This window comes from Myotis daubentonii, chromosome 1 (genome assembly GCF_963259705.1).
Source record: "Myotis daubentonii chromosome 1, mMyoDau2.1, whole genome shotgun sequence".
Taxonomy (NCBI): domain Eukaryota; kingdom Metazoa; phylum Chordata; class Mammalia; order Chiroptera; family Vespertilionidae; genus Myotis; species Myotis daubentonii.
Window position 1 is genome coordinate 230,207,383 of NC_081840.1, and position 20,152 is coordinate 230,227,534.

Here is a 20,152-nt window from a genome sequence, read left to right on the forward strand (position 1 = left end):
ATCAGAAATAAATGACCGTGAGACCTGCTGCGAGCACATGGCTTCCTGAGGTGCGCGCTGACGCAGACGCTTTCTCACCAAGCGTGTCCGGAAAAACCGTGCCTGGAAAGGGCCCGCACCCGCAGGGCAGTGGGCCTGCTGCCTCGCGTGCTGCGGAGCTGTGGGGTGCCCACGCTTGCACACACAGTGATGACCACGGGGGCAAAGGGTTCCACACCTGCTATCTGTAGGCAAGTTCACGGGTCGAGGCAACCCAGTTGCAGTTTCGAGTAAACAGACTTTATTGGTTGTCGTTCATTTACACAGAGAACACGAGGGTCCCTGAGACTGCCCAGCAGACTGTCTGCACAGCACGCATTTCACAGGCCCAGGGCCCCAGGACGCTGTGTGCAGATGCGGCTCCAGCCCGTGCTGCCATTACGGACGGTCCCATCACGTCTCCTAGGGTGTCGATGCACAGCGAGAGCAGCAGGCCCGGGCTCTGGGGCCCGTCCGTTCTCTGAACAAAAGCTCCTTAGGCCCCAGCGGCAGGAAGTCAGGCCGTGCCTCCTCTGAGCCCCGAGATGCTGGTGGAGCGAGACCTGCGGTACCATAACAACCCCTCCCATTTCCCCATCTGCCTCGTGTTCATTGTTGTCTCGTTCAGCTACTGAATGGGCTTAAAACTCCAGGTGGGTTTGTGTCCCTTTAGTGGAGTATGTGTCTCTCAGCGCCACCTGCTGTGGTCAGACCTGGTCAGGACTGACCACAGGCCTACGTGGAGGCCAGGCCTGCGCGCTGCCGGAGCGGGACTAGCTGTCGTACCAGTCGAGGAAGAGCAGGGAGAAGGAGCACATCACCAGGAAGAAGAGCACCCACACGCGGAAGCCCGCGTTGTTCTTGATGGCCTGGGGACAGACAGGCGTGTCCTGGGTTCCGGGCGCAGGGCCCGGGGCTCACGGACCGCATCCCTCCTCCCCACCCCATGACTGTCCAGCCTGTGCTGACCCTGAATGGGCGGCTAATGATGAAGCCAAACCAAGAGGTCGGTTTGAACCCACGAGAAGACAGGGCGGCCCCTCCCTCCCTGGTCGCCATCACCCAGGTCCTGCACAACCTCCTGGGGACCCGCCCCCGGAGACGGCCCCTGGGCCAGGGTTGAGACCGAAGGCTCAGACTCAGGGCTCCCGCTCCTGGCTGGGGTCCCGGCAGTGGGAGGGTGTGGCCTCGGAGCAGTCCCAGGCCAGCTCAAACCCCAGCCACACTCCTGACAAGGTCCCTCCCTCCACATCAGCCCGGGGCCTCCATGCACAGCGCCAGCTCTGCCCCTTCTGGGGTCTGACACGTGACTCCAGGAGCACCACCTCTGGTTCAGGGAGCGGGTCAGACCCTGTGGGAGACCCACGCTCCTCTGGGCGGCGGGGCCCTGGGCGGCGAGGTCAGCAGCCCTGCCGGAGGCTGATGCTACTGCCGACCATGCTGTGCCGATCGGACCGGGCCTGGAGCACCCACCTCTCTGATGTCCTCGTTGCCCTCCTTGATGTTCTCAGTGGCGCCCACGACCAGCTGGTGGATGCTGTCAATCTCTGCTTCCTGGAGGACAGGGCAGGTGAGCACTCCCCCGCCTCCCCTCCCCACCCCCGACGTCAGTACGGACCGCAGTGGCCGCTCACGAAGGGCCGGTTTACACACACGAACCTGTGCACCCCCACAGCACCCCCACGTTACAGAAGGGAACTTAAGGCTCAGAGAAGTTTAGTAAGTTGCCCAAAGTCACACTGCCACCCAGTGCAGGACAGGATTGGGCCCCCAGTGCTTGCACCCCGCCCAACCTCCGCCTGCCTCCTCTCCTGCCCCCGGCCGGGGAACAGGTACGAGCGGGGATCACGGAGCGGCCCCCACGCCGGGCGCCCTGGTCTCACTCTGGGGAAGTGCGGAGAAGCAGCTTCAGATGCACGTGCGCTGCCTCACCTGTGGCTAAGGCTCAAGCTTAAATATCACAGGAGGACTCAGGGTGTCTGCAAAACATCTACCCCCAGCACCTGGGACGCTTCAGAAAGGCGGGTCCTGGTCTTCCCATGGAGCCCCTGTCCACGCAGCCCCAGCCCGGCACAGGCAGGCACGGCTCGGGGCTTGGGGCCGCCTTCCTTTAGGGGAGGGGGAGAGTGTGTGTGAGCGTATGTGTACAGTGTGCATGTGTGTGTGTACGGTGTGTGTGTGAGAGTTTACGTGTAAAGTGCCTGTGTGAAGTGTGTACAGTGTGTGTGTACAGTGTGCATGTGTGTGAGTGTGTACAGTGTATGTGAGAGTTTATGTGTGAAGTGTGTGTGTACAGTGTGTGTGTGTGTACGGTGTGCATGTGTGTGAGTGTGTACAGTGTATGTGTGTGAGTTTACATGTAAAGTGCCTGTGTGAAGTGTGTGTGTGTACAGTGTGAGTGTGTACTGTGTGTGTGTGAGTGTGCACAGTGTGTGTGAGAGTTTATGTGTAAAGTGCCTGTGTGAAGTGTGTGTGCACAGTGTGTGAGTGTGTACGGTGTGAGTGTGAGAGTTTATGTGTAAAGTGCCTGTGTGAAGTGTGTGTGTGTACACTGTGTGAGTGTGTACGGTGTGTGTGAGAGTTTACGTGTAAAGTGCCTGTGTGAAGTGTGTGTTACAGTGTGTGTGTGTACAGTGTGCATGTGTGTGAGTGTGCACAGTGTATGTGTGAGTTTATATGTAAAGTGCCTGTGTGAAGTGTGTGTGCACAGTGTGTGAGTGTGTACGGTGTGTGAGTGTGTACGGTGTGAGTGTGAAGTGGGAGGGAGGAAGGGAAGGGCTGTTCAGAGCGTGGGTTTGGGGCAGCCTGATGGGCACCGTGCTGTGGGGGACGCAGCCTCCAGCCACCTGACCCAGCAGTGAGTATGTCACTGGGCACTGCCCGCTGCTGTCACCTCTTAGAAAGTCAGGAAGTGGGAGCTTGAGAGAATCAACGTGAGCAACGGCAACACAGGTGACAACCCCCAGGCAGACCTGACTCCTCAGGCCTGGAAACTCGCGAAGCCAGGGAGGCACTGCCTTTCAGACCCTGCACCGGCCGTGGAGGCTCCAACCAGGGCCAGTGCAGCAGGTCGGAAGGCGTGGCCAGCTGCTGGCTGGAGGCTGTCAGAGCTGCAGGCAGACGCGGCCCCAACACCACGGATGAGAACCCCAGCTCCCGGAGGGCCGCGCAGCTGAGGCGGCCGGGGTGGCACCTGGAGGGCGGGGTCGGCCGCTCACTGCTGGTTAAAAGGCCGCTACCCATCGGCCGGTGCCAGCTGGATGCTTTCTGCAGGTGATCACTGACCTGGCAGCGCGGCCACCCATTTTCTAGATGGGAAAGCCATACTCGGAGGCGCGGCCCAGCCGGCTGAGGGCCTGCGGAGCCGAGACCCACGCACCTCCCTCCCGGCCCCGTGGCCCGGGCCTGGCCGGCCGGGTCCACATGGAGAGCTGCCCGGAGACCGAGAGGCCGTGGCCGGGAGCTCTGCCGCGAATGCACCCTCAGCAGCACCTGGCCGCGGGCACAGCCCCAGACAGACCCCTTCGGCGGTGCCCCGAGCGCCCAGGACCGTCCTCTCTTCCCCGAAACAGCTGTCTCTTACCTGCTGTAAAACCTTCTCTGTGAAGATCTCTTGGAGTCTGGAAATTTCAACCACCTTCCCTTCAATTTGCCTTCATTAAAAAAAAGAGATCACAGATTCACTCTTAGTGCTTGGCCATCTTCACAGGAAGGTCACACAGTTCCAAAGAAATCTCTTCTGGGTGAAGATGTGTGAGGGGGAGGGGGACACTCTGTCACCGGTGAGAGGGGAGGGGTCACCATGCCGGGCTGGGGGAGGGGCGGGCAGTCCCCTGAATGTCTGCAGCCCGGTGGGGTGCGTCGGACTGTGGGAAATCGCCCTCCCGTGTAAGCGGATCCGTGCGCCCTGCCTCTGGCCAGAAGGTGGGGCCAGGAGCGTGGCTGCACCCAGTTATGAAAAGCAAAGCCTGTCAGGCCTGCGCCTAGCTGTGCCCAGTGACATGGAGGGAGTCGGAGAAAACGTGAGATGTTGAGCGCCCCTTACTGATCCGGGGGTCAGGGGAGGGTGTATTTACGTTGGCCACGCCCTGCGGGAAGGGAGCCCCCTCTGGCCTGTCTGAGAGCACCCTACCGGGTGGCGCCTTCCCCGTGTCAGGGCAGCAGGGGTGGGCTGGGCGGACAGGGCACTGGAGGTAACGCTGTCCCAGCACAAGCAGTGACGGGAAGAGGCGAGAGGCTGTGGGCAGAAGCGGGGCTCCAGCCCAGGCGAAGCGGAGATGCTCCTGGCTCCTCCCAGACCAGCTGAGGGGCAGGAGGGGGCTTGGGGGAAGAGCAGGGCCGCCGGTGGAGCTGTCTGGGAGGAAGGACTAGGAGGCCCACAGGAAGTGGAGAAGGTCCCGGGTTCTGGAGTTGTAATGAGGCCACGAGCCGGCAGGAACTGCACACATACCTCACTTCGTCGAACAGGCTGTTCATTTCACCGATGAGGCGCTGATTTTCTTGTTCAAACTGCAAGGAAACAAACACATTAAACATGAGATCACACTCAGGCCTCAAAAGCGCTGCAGCCAAGGACACGTGCCCAGCAGGGCCTGCACCGAAGCCTGGGTTCCTGAGGCCACCTGGGAGCAGCGTCCCCTGGGCGCAGGGGACAGGACTGGAGAGGTCTGCCAGGGGCCAGCGCCTGTCTGGACAGCGGCCCGCACTCCAGGGCGGCCACAGTCAGGCTGTGGTTGAAAACCAAACCTGCCTCTCCAGCCGAGCGCAGGGCAGCCCCTCAGTGAGGCCTGGCGGGCTCAGGCGAGCGGGGAAAGGCCGCGCTGCCAACAGCACCCACTGACACCAGGTCTCAGGAAGGCTTCTGGCACTTTCTCTGGGAACTCGCCCAGCTGGCAAACTGGCAGCTAGAGGGCAGGGAACTAAAAGATGTTACTCTTGGCATCGTTCAGTCATTATATGCTTTCTTCACGTTACCACAGCACCAACGATTCACACAAGTAAGAGGCGCCAGAGCACCAACTACAAAACACCATTTAGTCTCGAAGACATTTCACTGCTGCTGAAAAGATATCTAACATTATTCCAAGGCAATTTCTCCTTTAAGTATGCGACTGCCAATTTAAAATACATAAAAAGCATACCAAGAATTGGGAAATCTAGTGGATAAGTTGTATCTAAAATACTTATAACTTTTAAAACGTGGTGTACAGGGCGAGGGTGTGCAGGACGACTTCCTGCTGAATAAGTCTTGCGAACGGGTTGAAACCGAGCACGCAGGCGAAGAGCAGCGTTACCATCTGTATTTCCTCTGGGGAGAGCTCGTCTTCGCCTCTGCTGTCTCCCCAGCTGCCCAACTCAGGCTGCGCTTCAGCTGGAATCTTTTCTGTTAAAAATAAGCAGAAGACAAAGGTTCATTTTAGAACGGGCTGCAGGATGCAGACATGGAAACCAGAGAGGGAGCGCACGGGCGTCCACCTTCAGTCACCTGCCGGCCAACAGTCAGGCCCGGCAGCCTGGCTCCTGGACGGTGTTTATGTCCTCCACGAAGCACCGAGCACAGGCTCCTAGCAGGGCTGCCTGCCAGGGCCGGTCCGAGGCCCGTGCACTTTACACGGTGGACGAAAGAGGGGGAGGGGGAGAGGACGGAAGGGACCACGCCTCCTTGGTGGAGACCACGATGGGGTCTCTCCTTCCAGAGGGACTCTGTCTGCTGTCAGTGGTGCCTCTGGGGGCTGCCAAGTACCCGAAGGCTGATCTCAGCCCTCAAGATGGACGAAGGAGAGCTGCTTCTCAGACCGATCAGGCAGCGGAGCACCGTGACAGCACAGAGCAGAGAAGCGACAGGGCTGACCATGCGCACAGGCGGGTATTCGGGCTACATCGTCACAGAAACCCACGCCGCCTGCGACTTCGTGCACGGTTTAACATAATGGCTGCATGGCTGTTTCTGCCAGAACTGTTATCATATTGGTAAGACACACATATAGATAATTGTATATAATATACAAGTAAAATATCTACATAATTTACATACAAGAGACGTTTATAGAGGCCAGGCTGAAAGCAGCTTTGGAAGCGGACGTGTTTTCTGAGATGACATCTTCAGGTAAGAACACCTGTGATTTCCCTCATCCCACCTGTCCCCAGGGCCCGCGGTCCCCTGCTTGACCTCATTACCGTATCCATGTCGAGCTTTTACTTCTATACTTTTAAGGATAAGAACACAAAATGAGGGACACGGAAGCCAGCGAGAGCCAGCTCTGAGCGGGACTGGCCAGCGTGTTCAGGGAGCTCCCGCGATGACAGCAGGCTCCCCTGGGCCCCGGGCCACGCTGCCCGCCTGCCGTGGGTGTCAGCCACTGCCTGCCAGACCTGGTGGCCCAACGCCAGCAGACAGGCCAGGCCCCGGCCCCACCCCTTCCCGGCCTAATCCCACCCTCCGCCGTCGTGTGCCTCGCTGCCCCCCCCCCCCCCCCCCGTGCTTTCTTCACTCTGATATTAGTCATGCGCTCCCTCTGTCCCAGCAAACAGGGCGGCGCCTCAAAATCGGGGCTTCCCCCACCCCTCGCGCTGCTGCACCCCGAGGCTGGAGGTCAGCTCCACGCAGGCCACTGCTGACTGTGCCCCAGGTCACGGGAACAGCGCACAGCACCCCCTTCCTGTGACTGACACGCCAGCCCCTTGAGCAGAGATCTGACGTCTCCTCCTCATGGAGCCCAGGCCCACCCCCTGGGGCACAGCAGTGTCAGCCTTCCTCCTGGGCCCCGCCAGCTCCGGGGGATGGGGTCCTCCCACCTGTCCCCCGAGCGGCTCTACGATCCGCTGTGACAGGGAAAGGCTGCCGCTTCCGGTTCCCCCTGCTCTACGGACGCAGACAGCTGCCTGTCGGCTGCGCGCCTGCTCTCCCGCTTGGTGCTTTTGCCAACAGGTCCCTGGAAGGGACGCAAGCACGACTGTGAATCGGACTGTTACCTGCATGTTCCTCGGCGACCGGCTTCTCTCCAGAGTCCTGCGAAGGGTCCAGGGAAACTTCCTCAGAAGAACCGGGTTCCCTTGTCTTTGCGGTTGCTTCTGGCTCCAGCTTGGCTCTGAAAGGAATTGCCGTCATCGCATTCACTTAGGCAACAGCATTCCATCTCGACCGCAGGAGGGAGCCACACGGGCCCCCTGAGAGCAGAGCTGCACCTCTGGCCCAAGGACCACCCTGCCGCCCGCTAGGGGGAACTTATTCCAAGGCCCTGCTCACGGTCTGCAGGGTGAGGGCAGGGGAGGGGCGGTCAGCATGTGCTGGAGCAAAGAACGCAGGAACCCACCCCCATACTGACACCACACGCAACAGGCGGCAGCGAGGCTGCCCCCTCCGGTTCAACAAGCGCAGCAATGCAGTGTCGCCGAATACACCACACACGCACGTCTGTTACATGACACACACGAGCAACGTCGTATAGTAGCTTAAACATAAGGTCATCTTTGAACGTCCGCTGGATGGACCAACTGCCTCAGGAGCCGCACCGGCACTGCCCCGGCTCCTCCACGGCTGTGCTGTGTTCCACCTGCCGGGCCGGCTCCGTCTCACCCGCTGAGGCCTCCTCCCACTTTCCTACCCACAGGCCTCTGTCCACTCCCCGGCACCCGCCCCTGCTCACGGCTCCTGTTCACGGCCTGTCCCGCTCCAGCACGGGTGCTCTGAGAGCAGGTGGGGCTCTAAGTCCTGTTGCTGTGTATCTAGTTCCCGGATGAGGGCCTGGCATTCAGCGTTTAAGAAATACATGTTGGATGAGTGGGCACTTTATACCTGTCAGTAAAGGGCCAGGAACAGAAACAGTTTTGCTTGTGAGCCACCGAGCCGGTAGTAGCTGTACTGGAACCACACGGCGCCATAGAAGTCAGAGGCAGAGCAGGGATCCAGCCCACAGCAGCAGGCGGAGACTGCACGAAAACAGCCGTGTAACTGCACCGAGGACGGCGCAGTGCCAGCTGTTTACTGAGGCTTACTGTGTACTGAGCATTCTCCGAGCCCTTCGCTGGGTAAGTGTGATACCACCCGCCCCCAGGAGGCAGGCACCAGTGTTAATGACCTTTTTGCAGGGGGAAACAGAGGTCTGAGGAAGTCAGGAGACCTGTCCCGGCCACAGGGAGCAAGTGCTGGGCTGGGAGGTGACCGCGGGAAGCTGGCCCGGAGGAGGCCGGGGGAGGCTGTGCCCCTCACCTGTCCTCCCTCGGAGGCAGCGACAACGTCACATCTTAAGAAGAGCGTGTGGGATGGGCAGGTTTAGGTGCAGTGGCCTCTGGGAAATGCAATCTGCTATTCTAAGCATCACAAACATGCACAGAGATATAGTTACAGGATATTCATCGCAGCACTGCTTATAGTCACAAAAGAAATGACTTAGATGTTCGTGGAAAAGTGCCTGGTTTACAGTTAGGAGATATAAAAAAAGAGATTCTCCATTTGCAATGCCAAAACAAACAATAAAAAACTAGCAATAAGAGATTTAAAAAACCCAAAAAACCCTGCAGCATAAACTAACTACTTAACAAAAAAAATTTAAAGCCCATATGTGAAAAACTACAAGATGTTCTTAAGAGACACAAAATATACTGCAACAAATGAGAAAACAGATGTTCTTGGGTAGAAAAAGGAAACACCATAAAGATGCCGGCTCTCCCTGAGCTGCAGACGCACTGCGATCCCCCTGCGGGCAGAGAGGCCGTGAGGAGCCCATTGGAGCAGCCGGAGTGTCAGGAGCCCTGAGCACAAACACGGACCTCGGCTCACGCTGTGCACACCAGGGTGTCAGGGAAGAGAACCGGCTTCCCCCTCCCACCGCTCTGTGCACGAAAAACTGGCTGCCAATCATATATCACTCAGAGCTGTTGCAAAGACTGGACAAAATAGTAGATAAAAAAGGTCCCCTGCCAAATGTAAGTGCTTTACAAAGTCTCACTACTGAACCGCTCTAACACACGTGAGGTGGTTTTATTCCTTTTGCTGTGAAAGTCACAGAAAGTCTGCTGCAGGTCAAGGGCCATCGGAAGCGACAGGCCCCGCCGCCCTTCACCTGTGAGTGTCCTGGTGTTTCCTAACACAAGAGCGCTCTCGGCACTCAACCGGGGACTCCCGTCTTCAGCCCTCTCTGCTCCAGGACCGGAAACAGCGACGGGCCAGGCACTCAGTAGGACAGCCTCGCTGTGAGTGAGCCGGGCCTTCCCTGTGGCTGGGTGCAGGCTCTGCGTCTCCGGCATGAACGTAAGTGCTATTCTATCCACATCCTTCCCCTCGCATCCTGCCAGGCTGTGCTGATTCCACTGTGATCGCCTGGCAGGCACCCCCGTCGCCATTTCCCCTTTGCAATGAAGAGGACTCCAGGTCATTATCAACTTCAAACTTTCGCTCTGTCCATTCACTCCTTCCTGTCGGGGTGGGCGCCCGGGATCCTACGTAACTCAGTGGGTGACAATCGGCTGCCACCATGGATGCGGGTGCTCTAAGTGTCTTCAGTGTGGCCAGGAGAAGCCTCTTCAAATGGCTGGTGCCCTCGCACGCCCCTTCTCTGAGCCCTCCCTTGCTCTCTGGCTCATCTTATACTCAGCCTGTCTGAGTCAGTCATCTCTCCCGGGCCCGGGTTCTGGAAGCTGAGAGCTATGGAACAGGCAGGATCTGAGCGCTGCCCATGCCATTGCCACTGGGGTCACTGTCCCGGCCCCCCAGCCGCAGCGCTAGGAGCATACGCACGCACCTGCATACCTGTGCACACACACGTACAGCCATATTCATTTCTATATCTACCTATGTACACTGCAAGCCGTGAGCCCACACCAGTCCTCCATTCTAACCCAACACCACAGGGTGCCTGCTGGCTTTGCGCCTTTCAGGTCTCCGGGAGTGAGAAACCTGACTTCCAAGGCCCTCACAGTGCTCACACCTGGTCAGTCCTCAGCACACCCGGCCGCACCTCCACCGCCACCCTCCCCACGCAGGTGCGCAGGCCCTCCTCTTGGCTCCTCAGCTTGCGCCCACTCTGACCTGCTCTGGGAGCCCCCTTCGCGGGACACCCCTCACCCCGCCCCACTCCACCTGCCAGGCGGCACTGTTCACAGGGCGACGCTGACTGACTTTACATGAAGGGCTCCCTTTGCCTGCCAGGCCGTGTCCAGAGTGCGCCAGGCCCGTCTCCAGCTGAACACGAACAAAGGCTGCAGTGCGGCAGGCAGCTCCGACCAAGTTCAGCGCCTGCCCTTCAGTGATAAAAACACATCTGCTTATACACAGAACGCCTAGCGAAGCCCTCACGGGAGCTACAGATTATCCAGTGGAGGCAATTTGGAAAAAGCCATTTAAAAAAAGTTGTCGGAAACACCAGCTTATGCCCGTGATTTATTTAGGTTAATTTCTCCGACTGGAGGCGGAACCTTGCTCACTGCCATCGGCAGTTCCCACCTGGCCCACGTCTGTCTCTGGGTCCCCTGTCTGAGAAACCTTGTGATTCAAGTTAACATTTCAAAACAACAGGAGAGAGAAAAGAGGATGAGAAATGGATTTTTCAGTTTGAAACAAGAAAACACGTGGGAGAAGTTCCTTGCAAACCGAAATAAAGCCCTATGCAAATATTAGAGAAAAGTCATTCATATACCGGGCACGGCACTGCTTTTATGCCCCCGTAAAGGCTCTGGGTAGGAAAAGGCATGGCTGACGTGCAATAAGATGGCACGATCATTTCAAAAGTGGCTTTCACACCAGCCACAGGCACCGAGCACTCCCGGGAGCAGGGAGCCTCACGCTACCCTACCCAGCCACCTGCCCCGCAGCCGTCCGCCCGCTGCTCAGCTGTTGCATCCTGCGTGCGAGGAGGCTGTCAGGCCAGTACTCAGCGTGGTGCACGGACCAGACCAGACCAATGAGCTGGCTGTCACGGCTCTGCTACGAGTCTGTAGAGATGAAGAGTAAGCACTGGAATCATGATGGCAATCTGACACTGACAGGTACTCGTGGCTCATCTCCAGCTCAGGGGTCACCCAACTTCTGGGGTGGGTCCCTGCCGTGTAAGCTGTGAACGCGTCCTGTGCAGTGGACACACCTCAGTCCACGGCGACTGCACAGAACAAGCAACGAAAGCGGCCTTCGCCCCGGAGCCTGCCCTCACAGGTGGGCACACTTCTGAAGGGCAGCAGCACCTTCTGAGCGAGGGAGGACGGGCTAGCAGGAGGTGGACCATCGTGAGGGCCACAGGTGGGCCTTGTGCTCAGAGTAAGTGGCACAGGACAGATATCTGGCAGCAGACAAGGTGTGTTTCACGTCCAAATGAGAACCGTTCCCACCTGACTGACTTTGATTTGAGAAAACTTCCACTGAGAGGCAGCAGCAAAGCCTCCTCTTGCTTTACTTGGGTGCTTGTTAAGTCTCAGTGCCAGGCCACCTGGCACGAGGCGGCAGAGCCTGGAATCTCTCCCTCTGGGGGTGAGAGCCAGCGACCAGGCCGTCTCGATGGTAAATCACTCATCCCCAGGGCCGCCCTCTCCTCCCGGACGCCTGGAGACTGCCCGACCGCGCCTTCCCCATCGCTTCCCCAGACACTGTGCTCTCAACAGCAACACCAAGCCCACTGCAAGCGGCCCGCCTGCCCGCGGCTCAGATCTCAGTCCAGCTGTGATGCTGGGCAGTGTCCCAGGTTCTCCGAGCCTCCACTCCCACAGGCTGCTAACACCAACAGAGTGGCAGTGAGGGTTAAAGGAGGTAATTAATATACTGCCTGGCCCATGACAAAGGCTTAACAGTATATAACAGTGCACATTAACACACAGTGACGGCTCGTGCAAGTGTTCCACCTACACCAACTCACTCGTTCTCACAACAACCCAACCAGGTGGGCCGGTGAAGGCTTCCATGTACACAGGAGAGGAAGGCACGGGAAAGCTCAGTGACCTTCCCACAGCCACACGGCGTGTACGCGGAGAGCCAGGATGTGGACACAGGCGGCTGGCTGCAGCCTGGGCTCCGAGGCACGAGGCCATGCTTCTTGGTAGCTCCATCCCCCGTAAACGTGGTGCTGCCTCACTAACGTGACATGCCCTGCGAGGCTGGCTCACTGTCCATGCTTATGCAGCAGCCCAGCTGCCTCTGCGCTCCGTGAGGCCGAGACGTCACCTCTGGCTCCGCTCTGCCTGTGCTCTCAGGGCCTGTGTACTACAGTCCCTGCTGACGGGTAACCCGGCGCATCCACGCACTCTCCCACAGATGTGCTGGCATTTGCAGTTCCAAACCTGCCTCACGTGTACAGAAGCGTCACCACAGCAGGCAGAGGCTGCTCACCTCGGCCGACTTGCAGTCTGGCCCGTGGCTGGTGCCTGGGAACCTGGACTTGACTCCCAGACCCAACTGATAAGGTTCGATGTGCTGAACTGTGTGGAGGCGTGTGGCCAGGCAGCAGATGCCCACCTGACCAGCCTCCACGACAATCCCCGAGCAGTGAGTCTCTACTGAGCCCCCTGGTGTCCACGCTTCACACGAGCGGTCACAGCCACGCCTGCTGGCCCCTGGAGAGGACGCTGGAGCGTGCCCCTGCCCCTCGCAGCTGGCTCTGCACCGTCGCACTGTGATGACTCAGCCCCAGGCAGGCTGCACGCCAAGTCCTTCCAGGAGCCACCAAGCCTGAGGGTGGAGCCGGGACCCCGACACGATAGGAAAATTTGTCCCCAAACACTATGTACTGTATCTTCTGAAAGAACGTCCTAAAACCTCCCGGAGTTAGACGTGACCAGGAGTCGGGCCTGGACCCAGCTCTCCACGTGCGTCAGGATGCAAACCTGGGCTCTAGGGGCGGGCCCCCAGCCCCCAGCCCCCAGCCCCCAGCCCCCAGGGAGGACAGACGGGGGACCGACAGGTACCACGGGAGACTGGGGCCGGGCCTGCCTGCATCCTGGCTGTGAGGATACCTGCTGGAGCTTCTGTGTGCTCACCTAAGTGCGGTCCGTGCTGGAGCGGGGCACGTGGGGGGGAGGGGGTGCAGGGCATGGCGCAGACGCCTGAGGAGGCCTGGCGGGGACACTGCTCGCAATGCTCGGCTCTTCCCTCAGGAACTAAGACAACAAGATGGGTAGAGGCACAAACTGTGGACCAAGGGCCTCTGCTCCGCCTGGCTGCACCCTTGGGGTGAGGTACCTAACTTCCTGAGCTGCAGCCTCCCCACCCGTAATATCAAGACAACAGCCCCGCATCCCGGGGTTGCTGTGAGCGAGCGAGGCTCAGCGAGTGCCCGCCCCGCATCTGCAGGCATTCTGCACGGGCCACGCAGAGCCCGAGCGCCTGCCCCGCATCTGCAGGCACTCTGCACGGGCCACGCAGAGCCCGAGCGCCCGCCCAGCATCTGCAGGCACTCTGCACGGGCCACGCAGAGCCCGAGCGCCCGCCCAGCATCTGCAGGCACTCCGCACGGCCCACGCAGAGCCCGAGCGCCCGCCCAGCATCTGCAGGCACTCCGCACGGCCCACGCAGAGCCCGAGCGCCCGCCCAGCATCTGCAGGCACTCCGCACGGCCCACGCAGAGCCCGAGCGCCCGCCCAGCATCTGCAGGCACTCCGCACGGCCCACGCAGAGCCCGAGCGCCCGCCCAGCATCTGCAGGCACTCCGCACGGCCCACGCAGAGCCCGAGCGCCCGCCCAGCATCTGCAGGCACTCCGCACGGCCCACGCAGAGCCCGAGCGCCCGCCCAGCATCTGCAGGCACTCCGCACGGCCCACGCAGAGCCCGAGCGCCCGCCCAGCATCTGCAGGCACTCCGCACGGCCCACGCAGAGCCCGAGCGCCCGCCCAGCATCTGCAGGCACTCCGCACGGCCCACGCAGAGCCCGAGCGCCCGCCCAGCATCTGCAGGCACTCCGCACGGCCCACGCAGAGCCCGAGCGCCCGCCCAGCATCTGCAGGCACTCCGCACGGCCCACGCAGAGCCCGAGCGCCCGCCCAGCATCTGCAGGCACTCCGCACGGCCCACGCAGAGCCCGAGCGCCTGCCCAGCATCTGCAGGCACTCCGCACGGCCCACGCAGAGCCCGAGCGCCACGCCATCCCCATCACGGCTACTAACGAAGTAACCAAGGGCCCACCAGCAATACTCACAGCCTCTTCTTATCCACCACTCGTTTCACGCGGATGGCTCTTTGTTCTGAGTACAGTTTGCAAACTCCTGTTGCAGGGGAAGCACCAGAACACAGACCAATTAAAAGGGCTTCTCGGGCAACGGGCTCATCAAATACAATGAGACGCTGTGGTCTTCCGCCAGCAAAGCTGAGCGCGCATCTCATCCACGGAAACGCCCGTGACGCTAGGACAAGGACGTACTTCTCAGGTAGTCCTGGGTGAAGTCCAGGATGGCGCTCCTGTGCTCCCTCACTTGCTGGGAGTGGGTCTCCTTGTGGGCTGCAACAAAAAGCAAGGCTCAGGTCTCGGCACGCACCTCTGCTGAAGGGCCAGGCGTTTGCCTCCTTAGAGTTTCTCCACTCAAAGCATTTTAACACCCAGCTACAGGCCAAGAGCGGCGTGAGCAGCTGCCCTTTTAAAAGAGTGAGAGCGTCAGGCTTTACGAGATGAGAGATGAGCCTGCAGAAAAACCAGTCACACAGCTGACGGTCTGGCAGCGCGTAAGAATGGTGTTTGGTGCGCCCACTTCTTGAGAGCGGACCACACACTCCCAGTGCCTGGGACGGTGTGTCCTGCCGCCCGCCCCCCCCCATCCCCCCACCCCGGGTCCTGTCGACTTAGAGTCAACCTTCCCTGGACTCCTGGCCACAAGATGCCTTCCTCCTGCAAACTTGCATCTCCGAGGCCTGAGCCTTGGACCCCGGCAGGCCAGCCCCAGGTACTGAGAGCTGAGCACCTGCTCGCACGTGACTCCCATCACTGCTAGTCGCCGACACTGCCATTTACAGGCAGCCATGGCTGTGCTTACTTTACACAGGAGGAGACTAAGGCCGAGTCAATGGGCCCGTCACAAGGTTCGGCACTTAGCTCCTGGTTTTATTAGGTTCCCGCGTATGTTCTAGGTCAGTGGTTCTCAACCTTGGCTGCACATTAGAATCACCTGGGAATCCGAGGCCCAGAAATCAGGATTTTAAAAAGATTCCCAGGTGATTCTAATGTGCAGCCAAGGTCGAGAACCACTGTTCTAGGTTATGTCAGCACACCAGCGGTGGGCAAACTTTTTGACTCGAGGGCCACAATGGGTTCTTAAACTGGACCGGAGGGCCAGAACAAAAGCATGGATGGAGTGTTTGTGTGAACTAATATAAATTCAAAGTAAACATCATTACATAAAAGGGTACGGTCTTTTTTTTTTTTTTTTTTAGTTTTATTCATTTCAAACGGGCCGGATCCGGCCCGCGGGCCGTAGTTTGCCCACGGCTGGCATAGACCCTTACGGGCACGGAGCATGACTTATGTGATTGCTAAGGGCTGACACACACACACACACACACACACACACACACACACACATCTTCTCTGACCCTGGCCCCTTAGACAGCTTTTAGTTGTTTGGAGAGGTCCTGTTTATTTAACTTAGATTACGGCCTTTTCATTACTTTTATCTGCTTACGTTAAAACACTGATCAGAAAAAGAAGGATTTGGAAGCTTTAAAACCTGAATCTAAACAGGTGCCCAGAGGGAGCTGTAACTGGTGATGCCGTGAGGATCCCAGGACGGTCGCAGCTGTGTCTGAGCCCCAGAACACCTCACCTTGATTCCTCAGCTGCTGAATTGCTTCTGAGCAGGTCCTCATGAACGTCTGCGCGTCCTGGTCTATCTGGTCTCGCTCTGCGTCTGTCATCCTCCCATATTCAGACAGGATATGGCTAAAAAGAGAGAGAGAGAGAGTGGGCATGGGGGCAAAATTAAAGGGCAGCAGCAAATGGGCACGTCACACAGCCCAGTGGGCGTGAGGGAAATAAGCCTCCCTGCCCGAGTGACAGCCACGCTGAGACTGAAGGAGGGGAGGGACCGGCCAGGCTCAGGTGAGAGGACGGTCAGGGCGGGGAACCCGCACTTGGAAGGCATCAGACAGAAAAAGCGCCTGCAGAGGCCAAGCTGGAGCAGCCGCGCAGAGAGAGGGCCGCGGGCCTGGGAGCTGTCCGGCTGGAGCATGCAGCCCTCATTAAAAATGTGGCTTTGGCCCTGGCGGTGTACTCAGCGGTTAGAGCATCGGCCGCACACTAAGGGTCACAGGTTCAATTCCCAGTCAAAGGCATGTACGGGTTCAGGCTTGCTCCCTGCTCCCGGTTGGGGTAGCGGGGTCAGGGACAAGGACAAAGAGAGCTGCTCACTTCCTCGCCCCGGGGTCAGAGCAGACCTCTAAATGACTAACTCTGAGAACATTAGATTAACATCCGCCTTTGCTATATTTTGACTTAATGGAACCTCAGCTCAGTGAAATGGAAAAGTCCTAAAGGTTAATTCGATAAAACTGATGACTCAATTAAAAGGTTATGTTTCTTTAGGGCACATTTTATGTTAACCTTTTAAATAGGAAATTAGCAGTATGGTTATTCTATTAGTAACAACAGCAGAAACCAAGAGACCCCTCCCACCCCCTGCCCCTGTGGTGTTGTCTTGTTGCCAGGATATTGCAGAAATGGTCCATCTACCAGAAGTGGGAACTTATTTTTAAATGAAATCATTCAAGAGACGTAGCCAGAGGCGACCTAGGTTGCATGCTGTTCTGCTCTAGTAAAATGTCATTATTAAAAAAATTAAATGGGTCAATAAAGTCTGAGCTCTACATTATGGAAAAAATTACAGCTTCCTAATTATGTCCAACTAACAGAGCCTTATGGGTCTGAACGCAATATTTCTAAACATGTTCTTTCAATTCCACCATCATACTCCATCCAAATGCTGCTGGAGCGCCGTGGCCGCATGGCGCAGGCAGGAGGGAGAGAGAAAGGCCTCCCAGTCAGGCTCTGGGCGGGAGCGCCGACTGGGAGGAGGGAGGGCGGCCTCTCTCCGTCTGGAGAGAATCTAGGGCATTGAGGCCACGCTTCCTTCCTCGTCCTCATGCTCTGGGGCAGGAGTCCCCCAGGACTCCCAGCCTCCCCCTCAGCCTCCTCCCTCCCACCCTCCCTCTGACCACCTGGCAGAGGGGCTGGCAGGAATGTGGCCCCACGTCCATCCACAGCCCCCCTGTGGGACCTGCTGCTTGGACAGCAGAGGCACGGCTCTGTTCCTCTCACGGGCTCTAAAGGGGCCTGTCCACTCTCTGCGCTCCAGGAGCCGTGGCTGCTCAGTGGCATCCCCGGCTGTGAGTGTTTAACTCAGGAGCCCGCATCAAGGCCACCGCCCGCTGACCCAGCCCTGCCTGCCACCCTGGATTTCACTAGCGATAAACCGGTACCGCACCCACGGCGTCATGCTGGCCTGCCTCCTGCCTCCCACCTTTCTCCCCCCTCCCGCCCCCTCTGTCTGGCAGGAGACGAGGCGCTTTTTTTTTCCAGTGATCACCCCAACTGCATCACAGGTCAAATGGGGTTCCAACTCCATTTCTATCCACCAAGGGACTGACGTGTGCCAAGAACACTCACAGTCAATCCTTGTGAAAAACTCTGTCCAGGTTTTACAAAGAAGCAAACAGCCATGAAGTGAGCTGCACGCACACACATGGTTAACACTCGGCGAGCTGACGCCAGCTCCTAGGTGTGCCTGGCCTGAAGCCCTCGCTCTTTCAAAAGGACTGAAACAGGTCAGGAATGGAACTCAGAGCACATTAGCTGGCAACGACCGGTTGTGACCAGGAAACGGGTGATGGACTGGTCAAGACTAGGAAAGCCTCAGGAGCCACAGCTCTGCCTGACCCTCACGCACAGCCTGGAAGGCCCAGCGTCCGCTGCCACTGAGGCTGGCCCGGGGATGGCTCAGGCAGTGCCCGCTCTCCTGAGGGCGTCCGAGGAAAGGCCTTGGCGTGACCTGGCCTGGCGGTCTGGGAACACTGGCACGCGTGGGGGGCTGAGCTGTGCGAGAGAACTGCCTCGGTGGCACCGCTATAATCAGAGCAGCGCCCTGACACAGCAATCCTTTATTGAACCGCTGCTTTTTTCTTCCTGCACCAAAGTTCAACGGTATTGTCTTATTTGAGTCTCCTCACTAGCTGCCGAGGGAGCATCACCCTGAGTATTTTCTGAAAGGGTCCGACATGAACACATTACACTGAGGGCCGTGTGCCGGCCCCAGCGCTCCACTCGGCCGTCAGAGAAATGCACACACGAGTGGGCACGGCGCTGCTCTGATACATGTTATTAACGGGCCCTGAAATCAGAATTTCACAGAATTTTCATATGTGGAGAAGTTTATCGTTCTTCCCTAGCCATTTAAAAACGTGAAAACTATTCTGAGCTCACGGCTGTTCAAACACAGGCAGTGGGCTGGACGTGGCCGCAGGTGCAGAGGCTGAGAGCGAAACACTGGGTCTATGGCGGTGGTTCTCCACCTTGGCTGCACATTCGAATCACCTGGGAATCTTTTTTTTTTTTTTTTAAATGTATATTTTATTGATTTTTCACAGGGAAGAAGGGAGAGGGACAGAGAGTTAGAAACATCGATGAGAGAGAAACATCGATCAGCTGCCTCCTGCACGCCCCCCAGTGAGGATGTGCCCGCAACCAAGGTACATGCCCTTGACCGGAATCGAACCCGGGACCCTTGAGTCCGCAGGCCGACGCTCCATCCACTGAGCCAAACCGGTTCGGCCACCTGGGAATCTTTTTTAAAATCCTGATTTCTGGGTCTCATCCTCCGGAAATTCTGTTTCTTTGTTACTAATGTTGGGGCCCCACTCCATAACAAAGAAACAGAATTTCTGGAGGACGAGGCCCAGAAATCAGGATTTTAACAAGATTCCCAGGTGATTCTCACGTGCAGCCAAGGCTGAGAACCGCTGGTCTGTAGGCTGATGAGGTGGCGGCTTGACCTAAACCATCGTTTACAGCCTTCACGCAGCCGGAGGCCTTTTGGCGGCCGAGGGAGGCTAACAATGGGTGCCCACGGAAGAGCTGGACGGAAGGTTCACTCGTGCGGTTAGGTTTCCCGAGGTAACTGCAGCTTCCACTTTATGGGCCATAAGATCAGCACTTGCTGTACAACACACCTTTAGAAACAGCTTACACTGCCATCTAGTGTTCACCAACTATTTGACCTAAGAACTTAAAAATACCGTCTTCTTGGTCTGAGGCAGGGCGTCCCGCGGGGGTGAGGCTGACGGAGTCCTAACGAAGCATGCCCGACTCCGGAGATCAGGTTCAAGACGCAGATCTGAGTTTTATTGTTTAAGTACAGCGACGTATATAACATTCCAGACCAATCAGAAGCTTACACCATCCTTAGGGCAGCCAATGGTAGGAAAGATAGGGTACTGTGTAGGGGCTCTAGGGGGCTTGCTCAGGCGGGCGCTGCCACTTCCCGGTGTGCCGAGGAAGCTTGTACGGGCGGAGTGCGCTCGCGCCATTGCATCTGCCACTGCACTGAGATAAACCTCCTGAGCTCTTCCCACATTGGTCCTAGGCATAGGGTAACAACTTTAGTATATTTTTAGTTATTCAAATGAAATACACTTAAATGTACAAAGTTGTCTATGTTCAGTGACAAAGTGTCAGGGGTTATTTAAAATCCACCCAAGGTTAATCTTTTCTCTGGTAAAGCATTTATACAAAACATTCCCCCTGTGTATATTGACAAGAGGGTTTCTTTTCCATTCTCCGGCCCCGTGAGAGGACGGGTTCTGGGGCCAATCCCCTCGTCTCACGGAGATGAAATCCTCCCGAGATGCTCCTGATTCTGTCATCTCCCAGGTCCAATCCAACGTCCATTACCCACACGACTGCCTGGTGTACACACCTGGGCACATGGAGGGCAGAGGGCAGGAGCCAGGACCTGCACTCCGCCGTGAGGACCTGCACCCCGCTACGAGGACCTGCACCCCGCCGCCAGGACCTGCACCCTGCCACCAGGATCTGCACCCCGCCGCCAGGACCTGCACCCCATGAGGACCTGCACCCCACCGCCAGGACCTGCACCCCATGAGGACCTGCACCCCACCGCCAGGACCTGCACCCATGAGGACCGGCACCCCGCCGCCAGGACCTGCACCCCACTGCCAGG

At 58.1% G+C, this 20,152-nt stretch overlaps 1 protein-coding gene across 1 annotated transcript in view; it reads right to left on the reverse strand.

Annotated features, from left to right (window-relative positions):
- Positions 1-257: 257 nt before the first annotated feature.
- The window catches only part of STX18 (syntaxin 18), an 81,953-nt gene continuing 62,058 nt past the window's right edge, over positions 258-20,152 (reverse strand). Inside the window, exons 3-11 of the mRNA XM_059675814.1 lie at positions 15,746-15,861; positions 14,353-14,430; positions 14,131-14,197; positions 6,991-7,106; positions 5,313-5,401; positions 4,469-4,527; positions 3,602-3,671; positions 1,492-1,572; positions 258-887 (exon numbers count right to left, since the gene is read on the reverse strand). Of these exons, the coding sequence (XP_059531797.1) occupies positions 792-887; positions 1,492-1,572; positions 3,602-3,671; positions 4,469-4,527; positions 5,313-5,401; positions 6,991-7,106; positions 14,131-14,197; positions 14,353-14,430; positions 15,746-15,861 (772 nt within the window). The 3' untranslated portion in view covers positions 258-791. The remainder of the gene's footprint in view (positions 888-1,491; positions 1,573-3,601; positions 3,672-4,468; positions 4,528-5,312; positions 5,402-6,990; positions 7,107-14,130; positions 14,198-14,352; positions 14,431-15,745; positions 15,862-20,152) is intronic.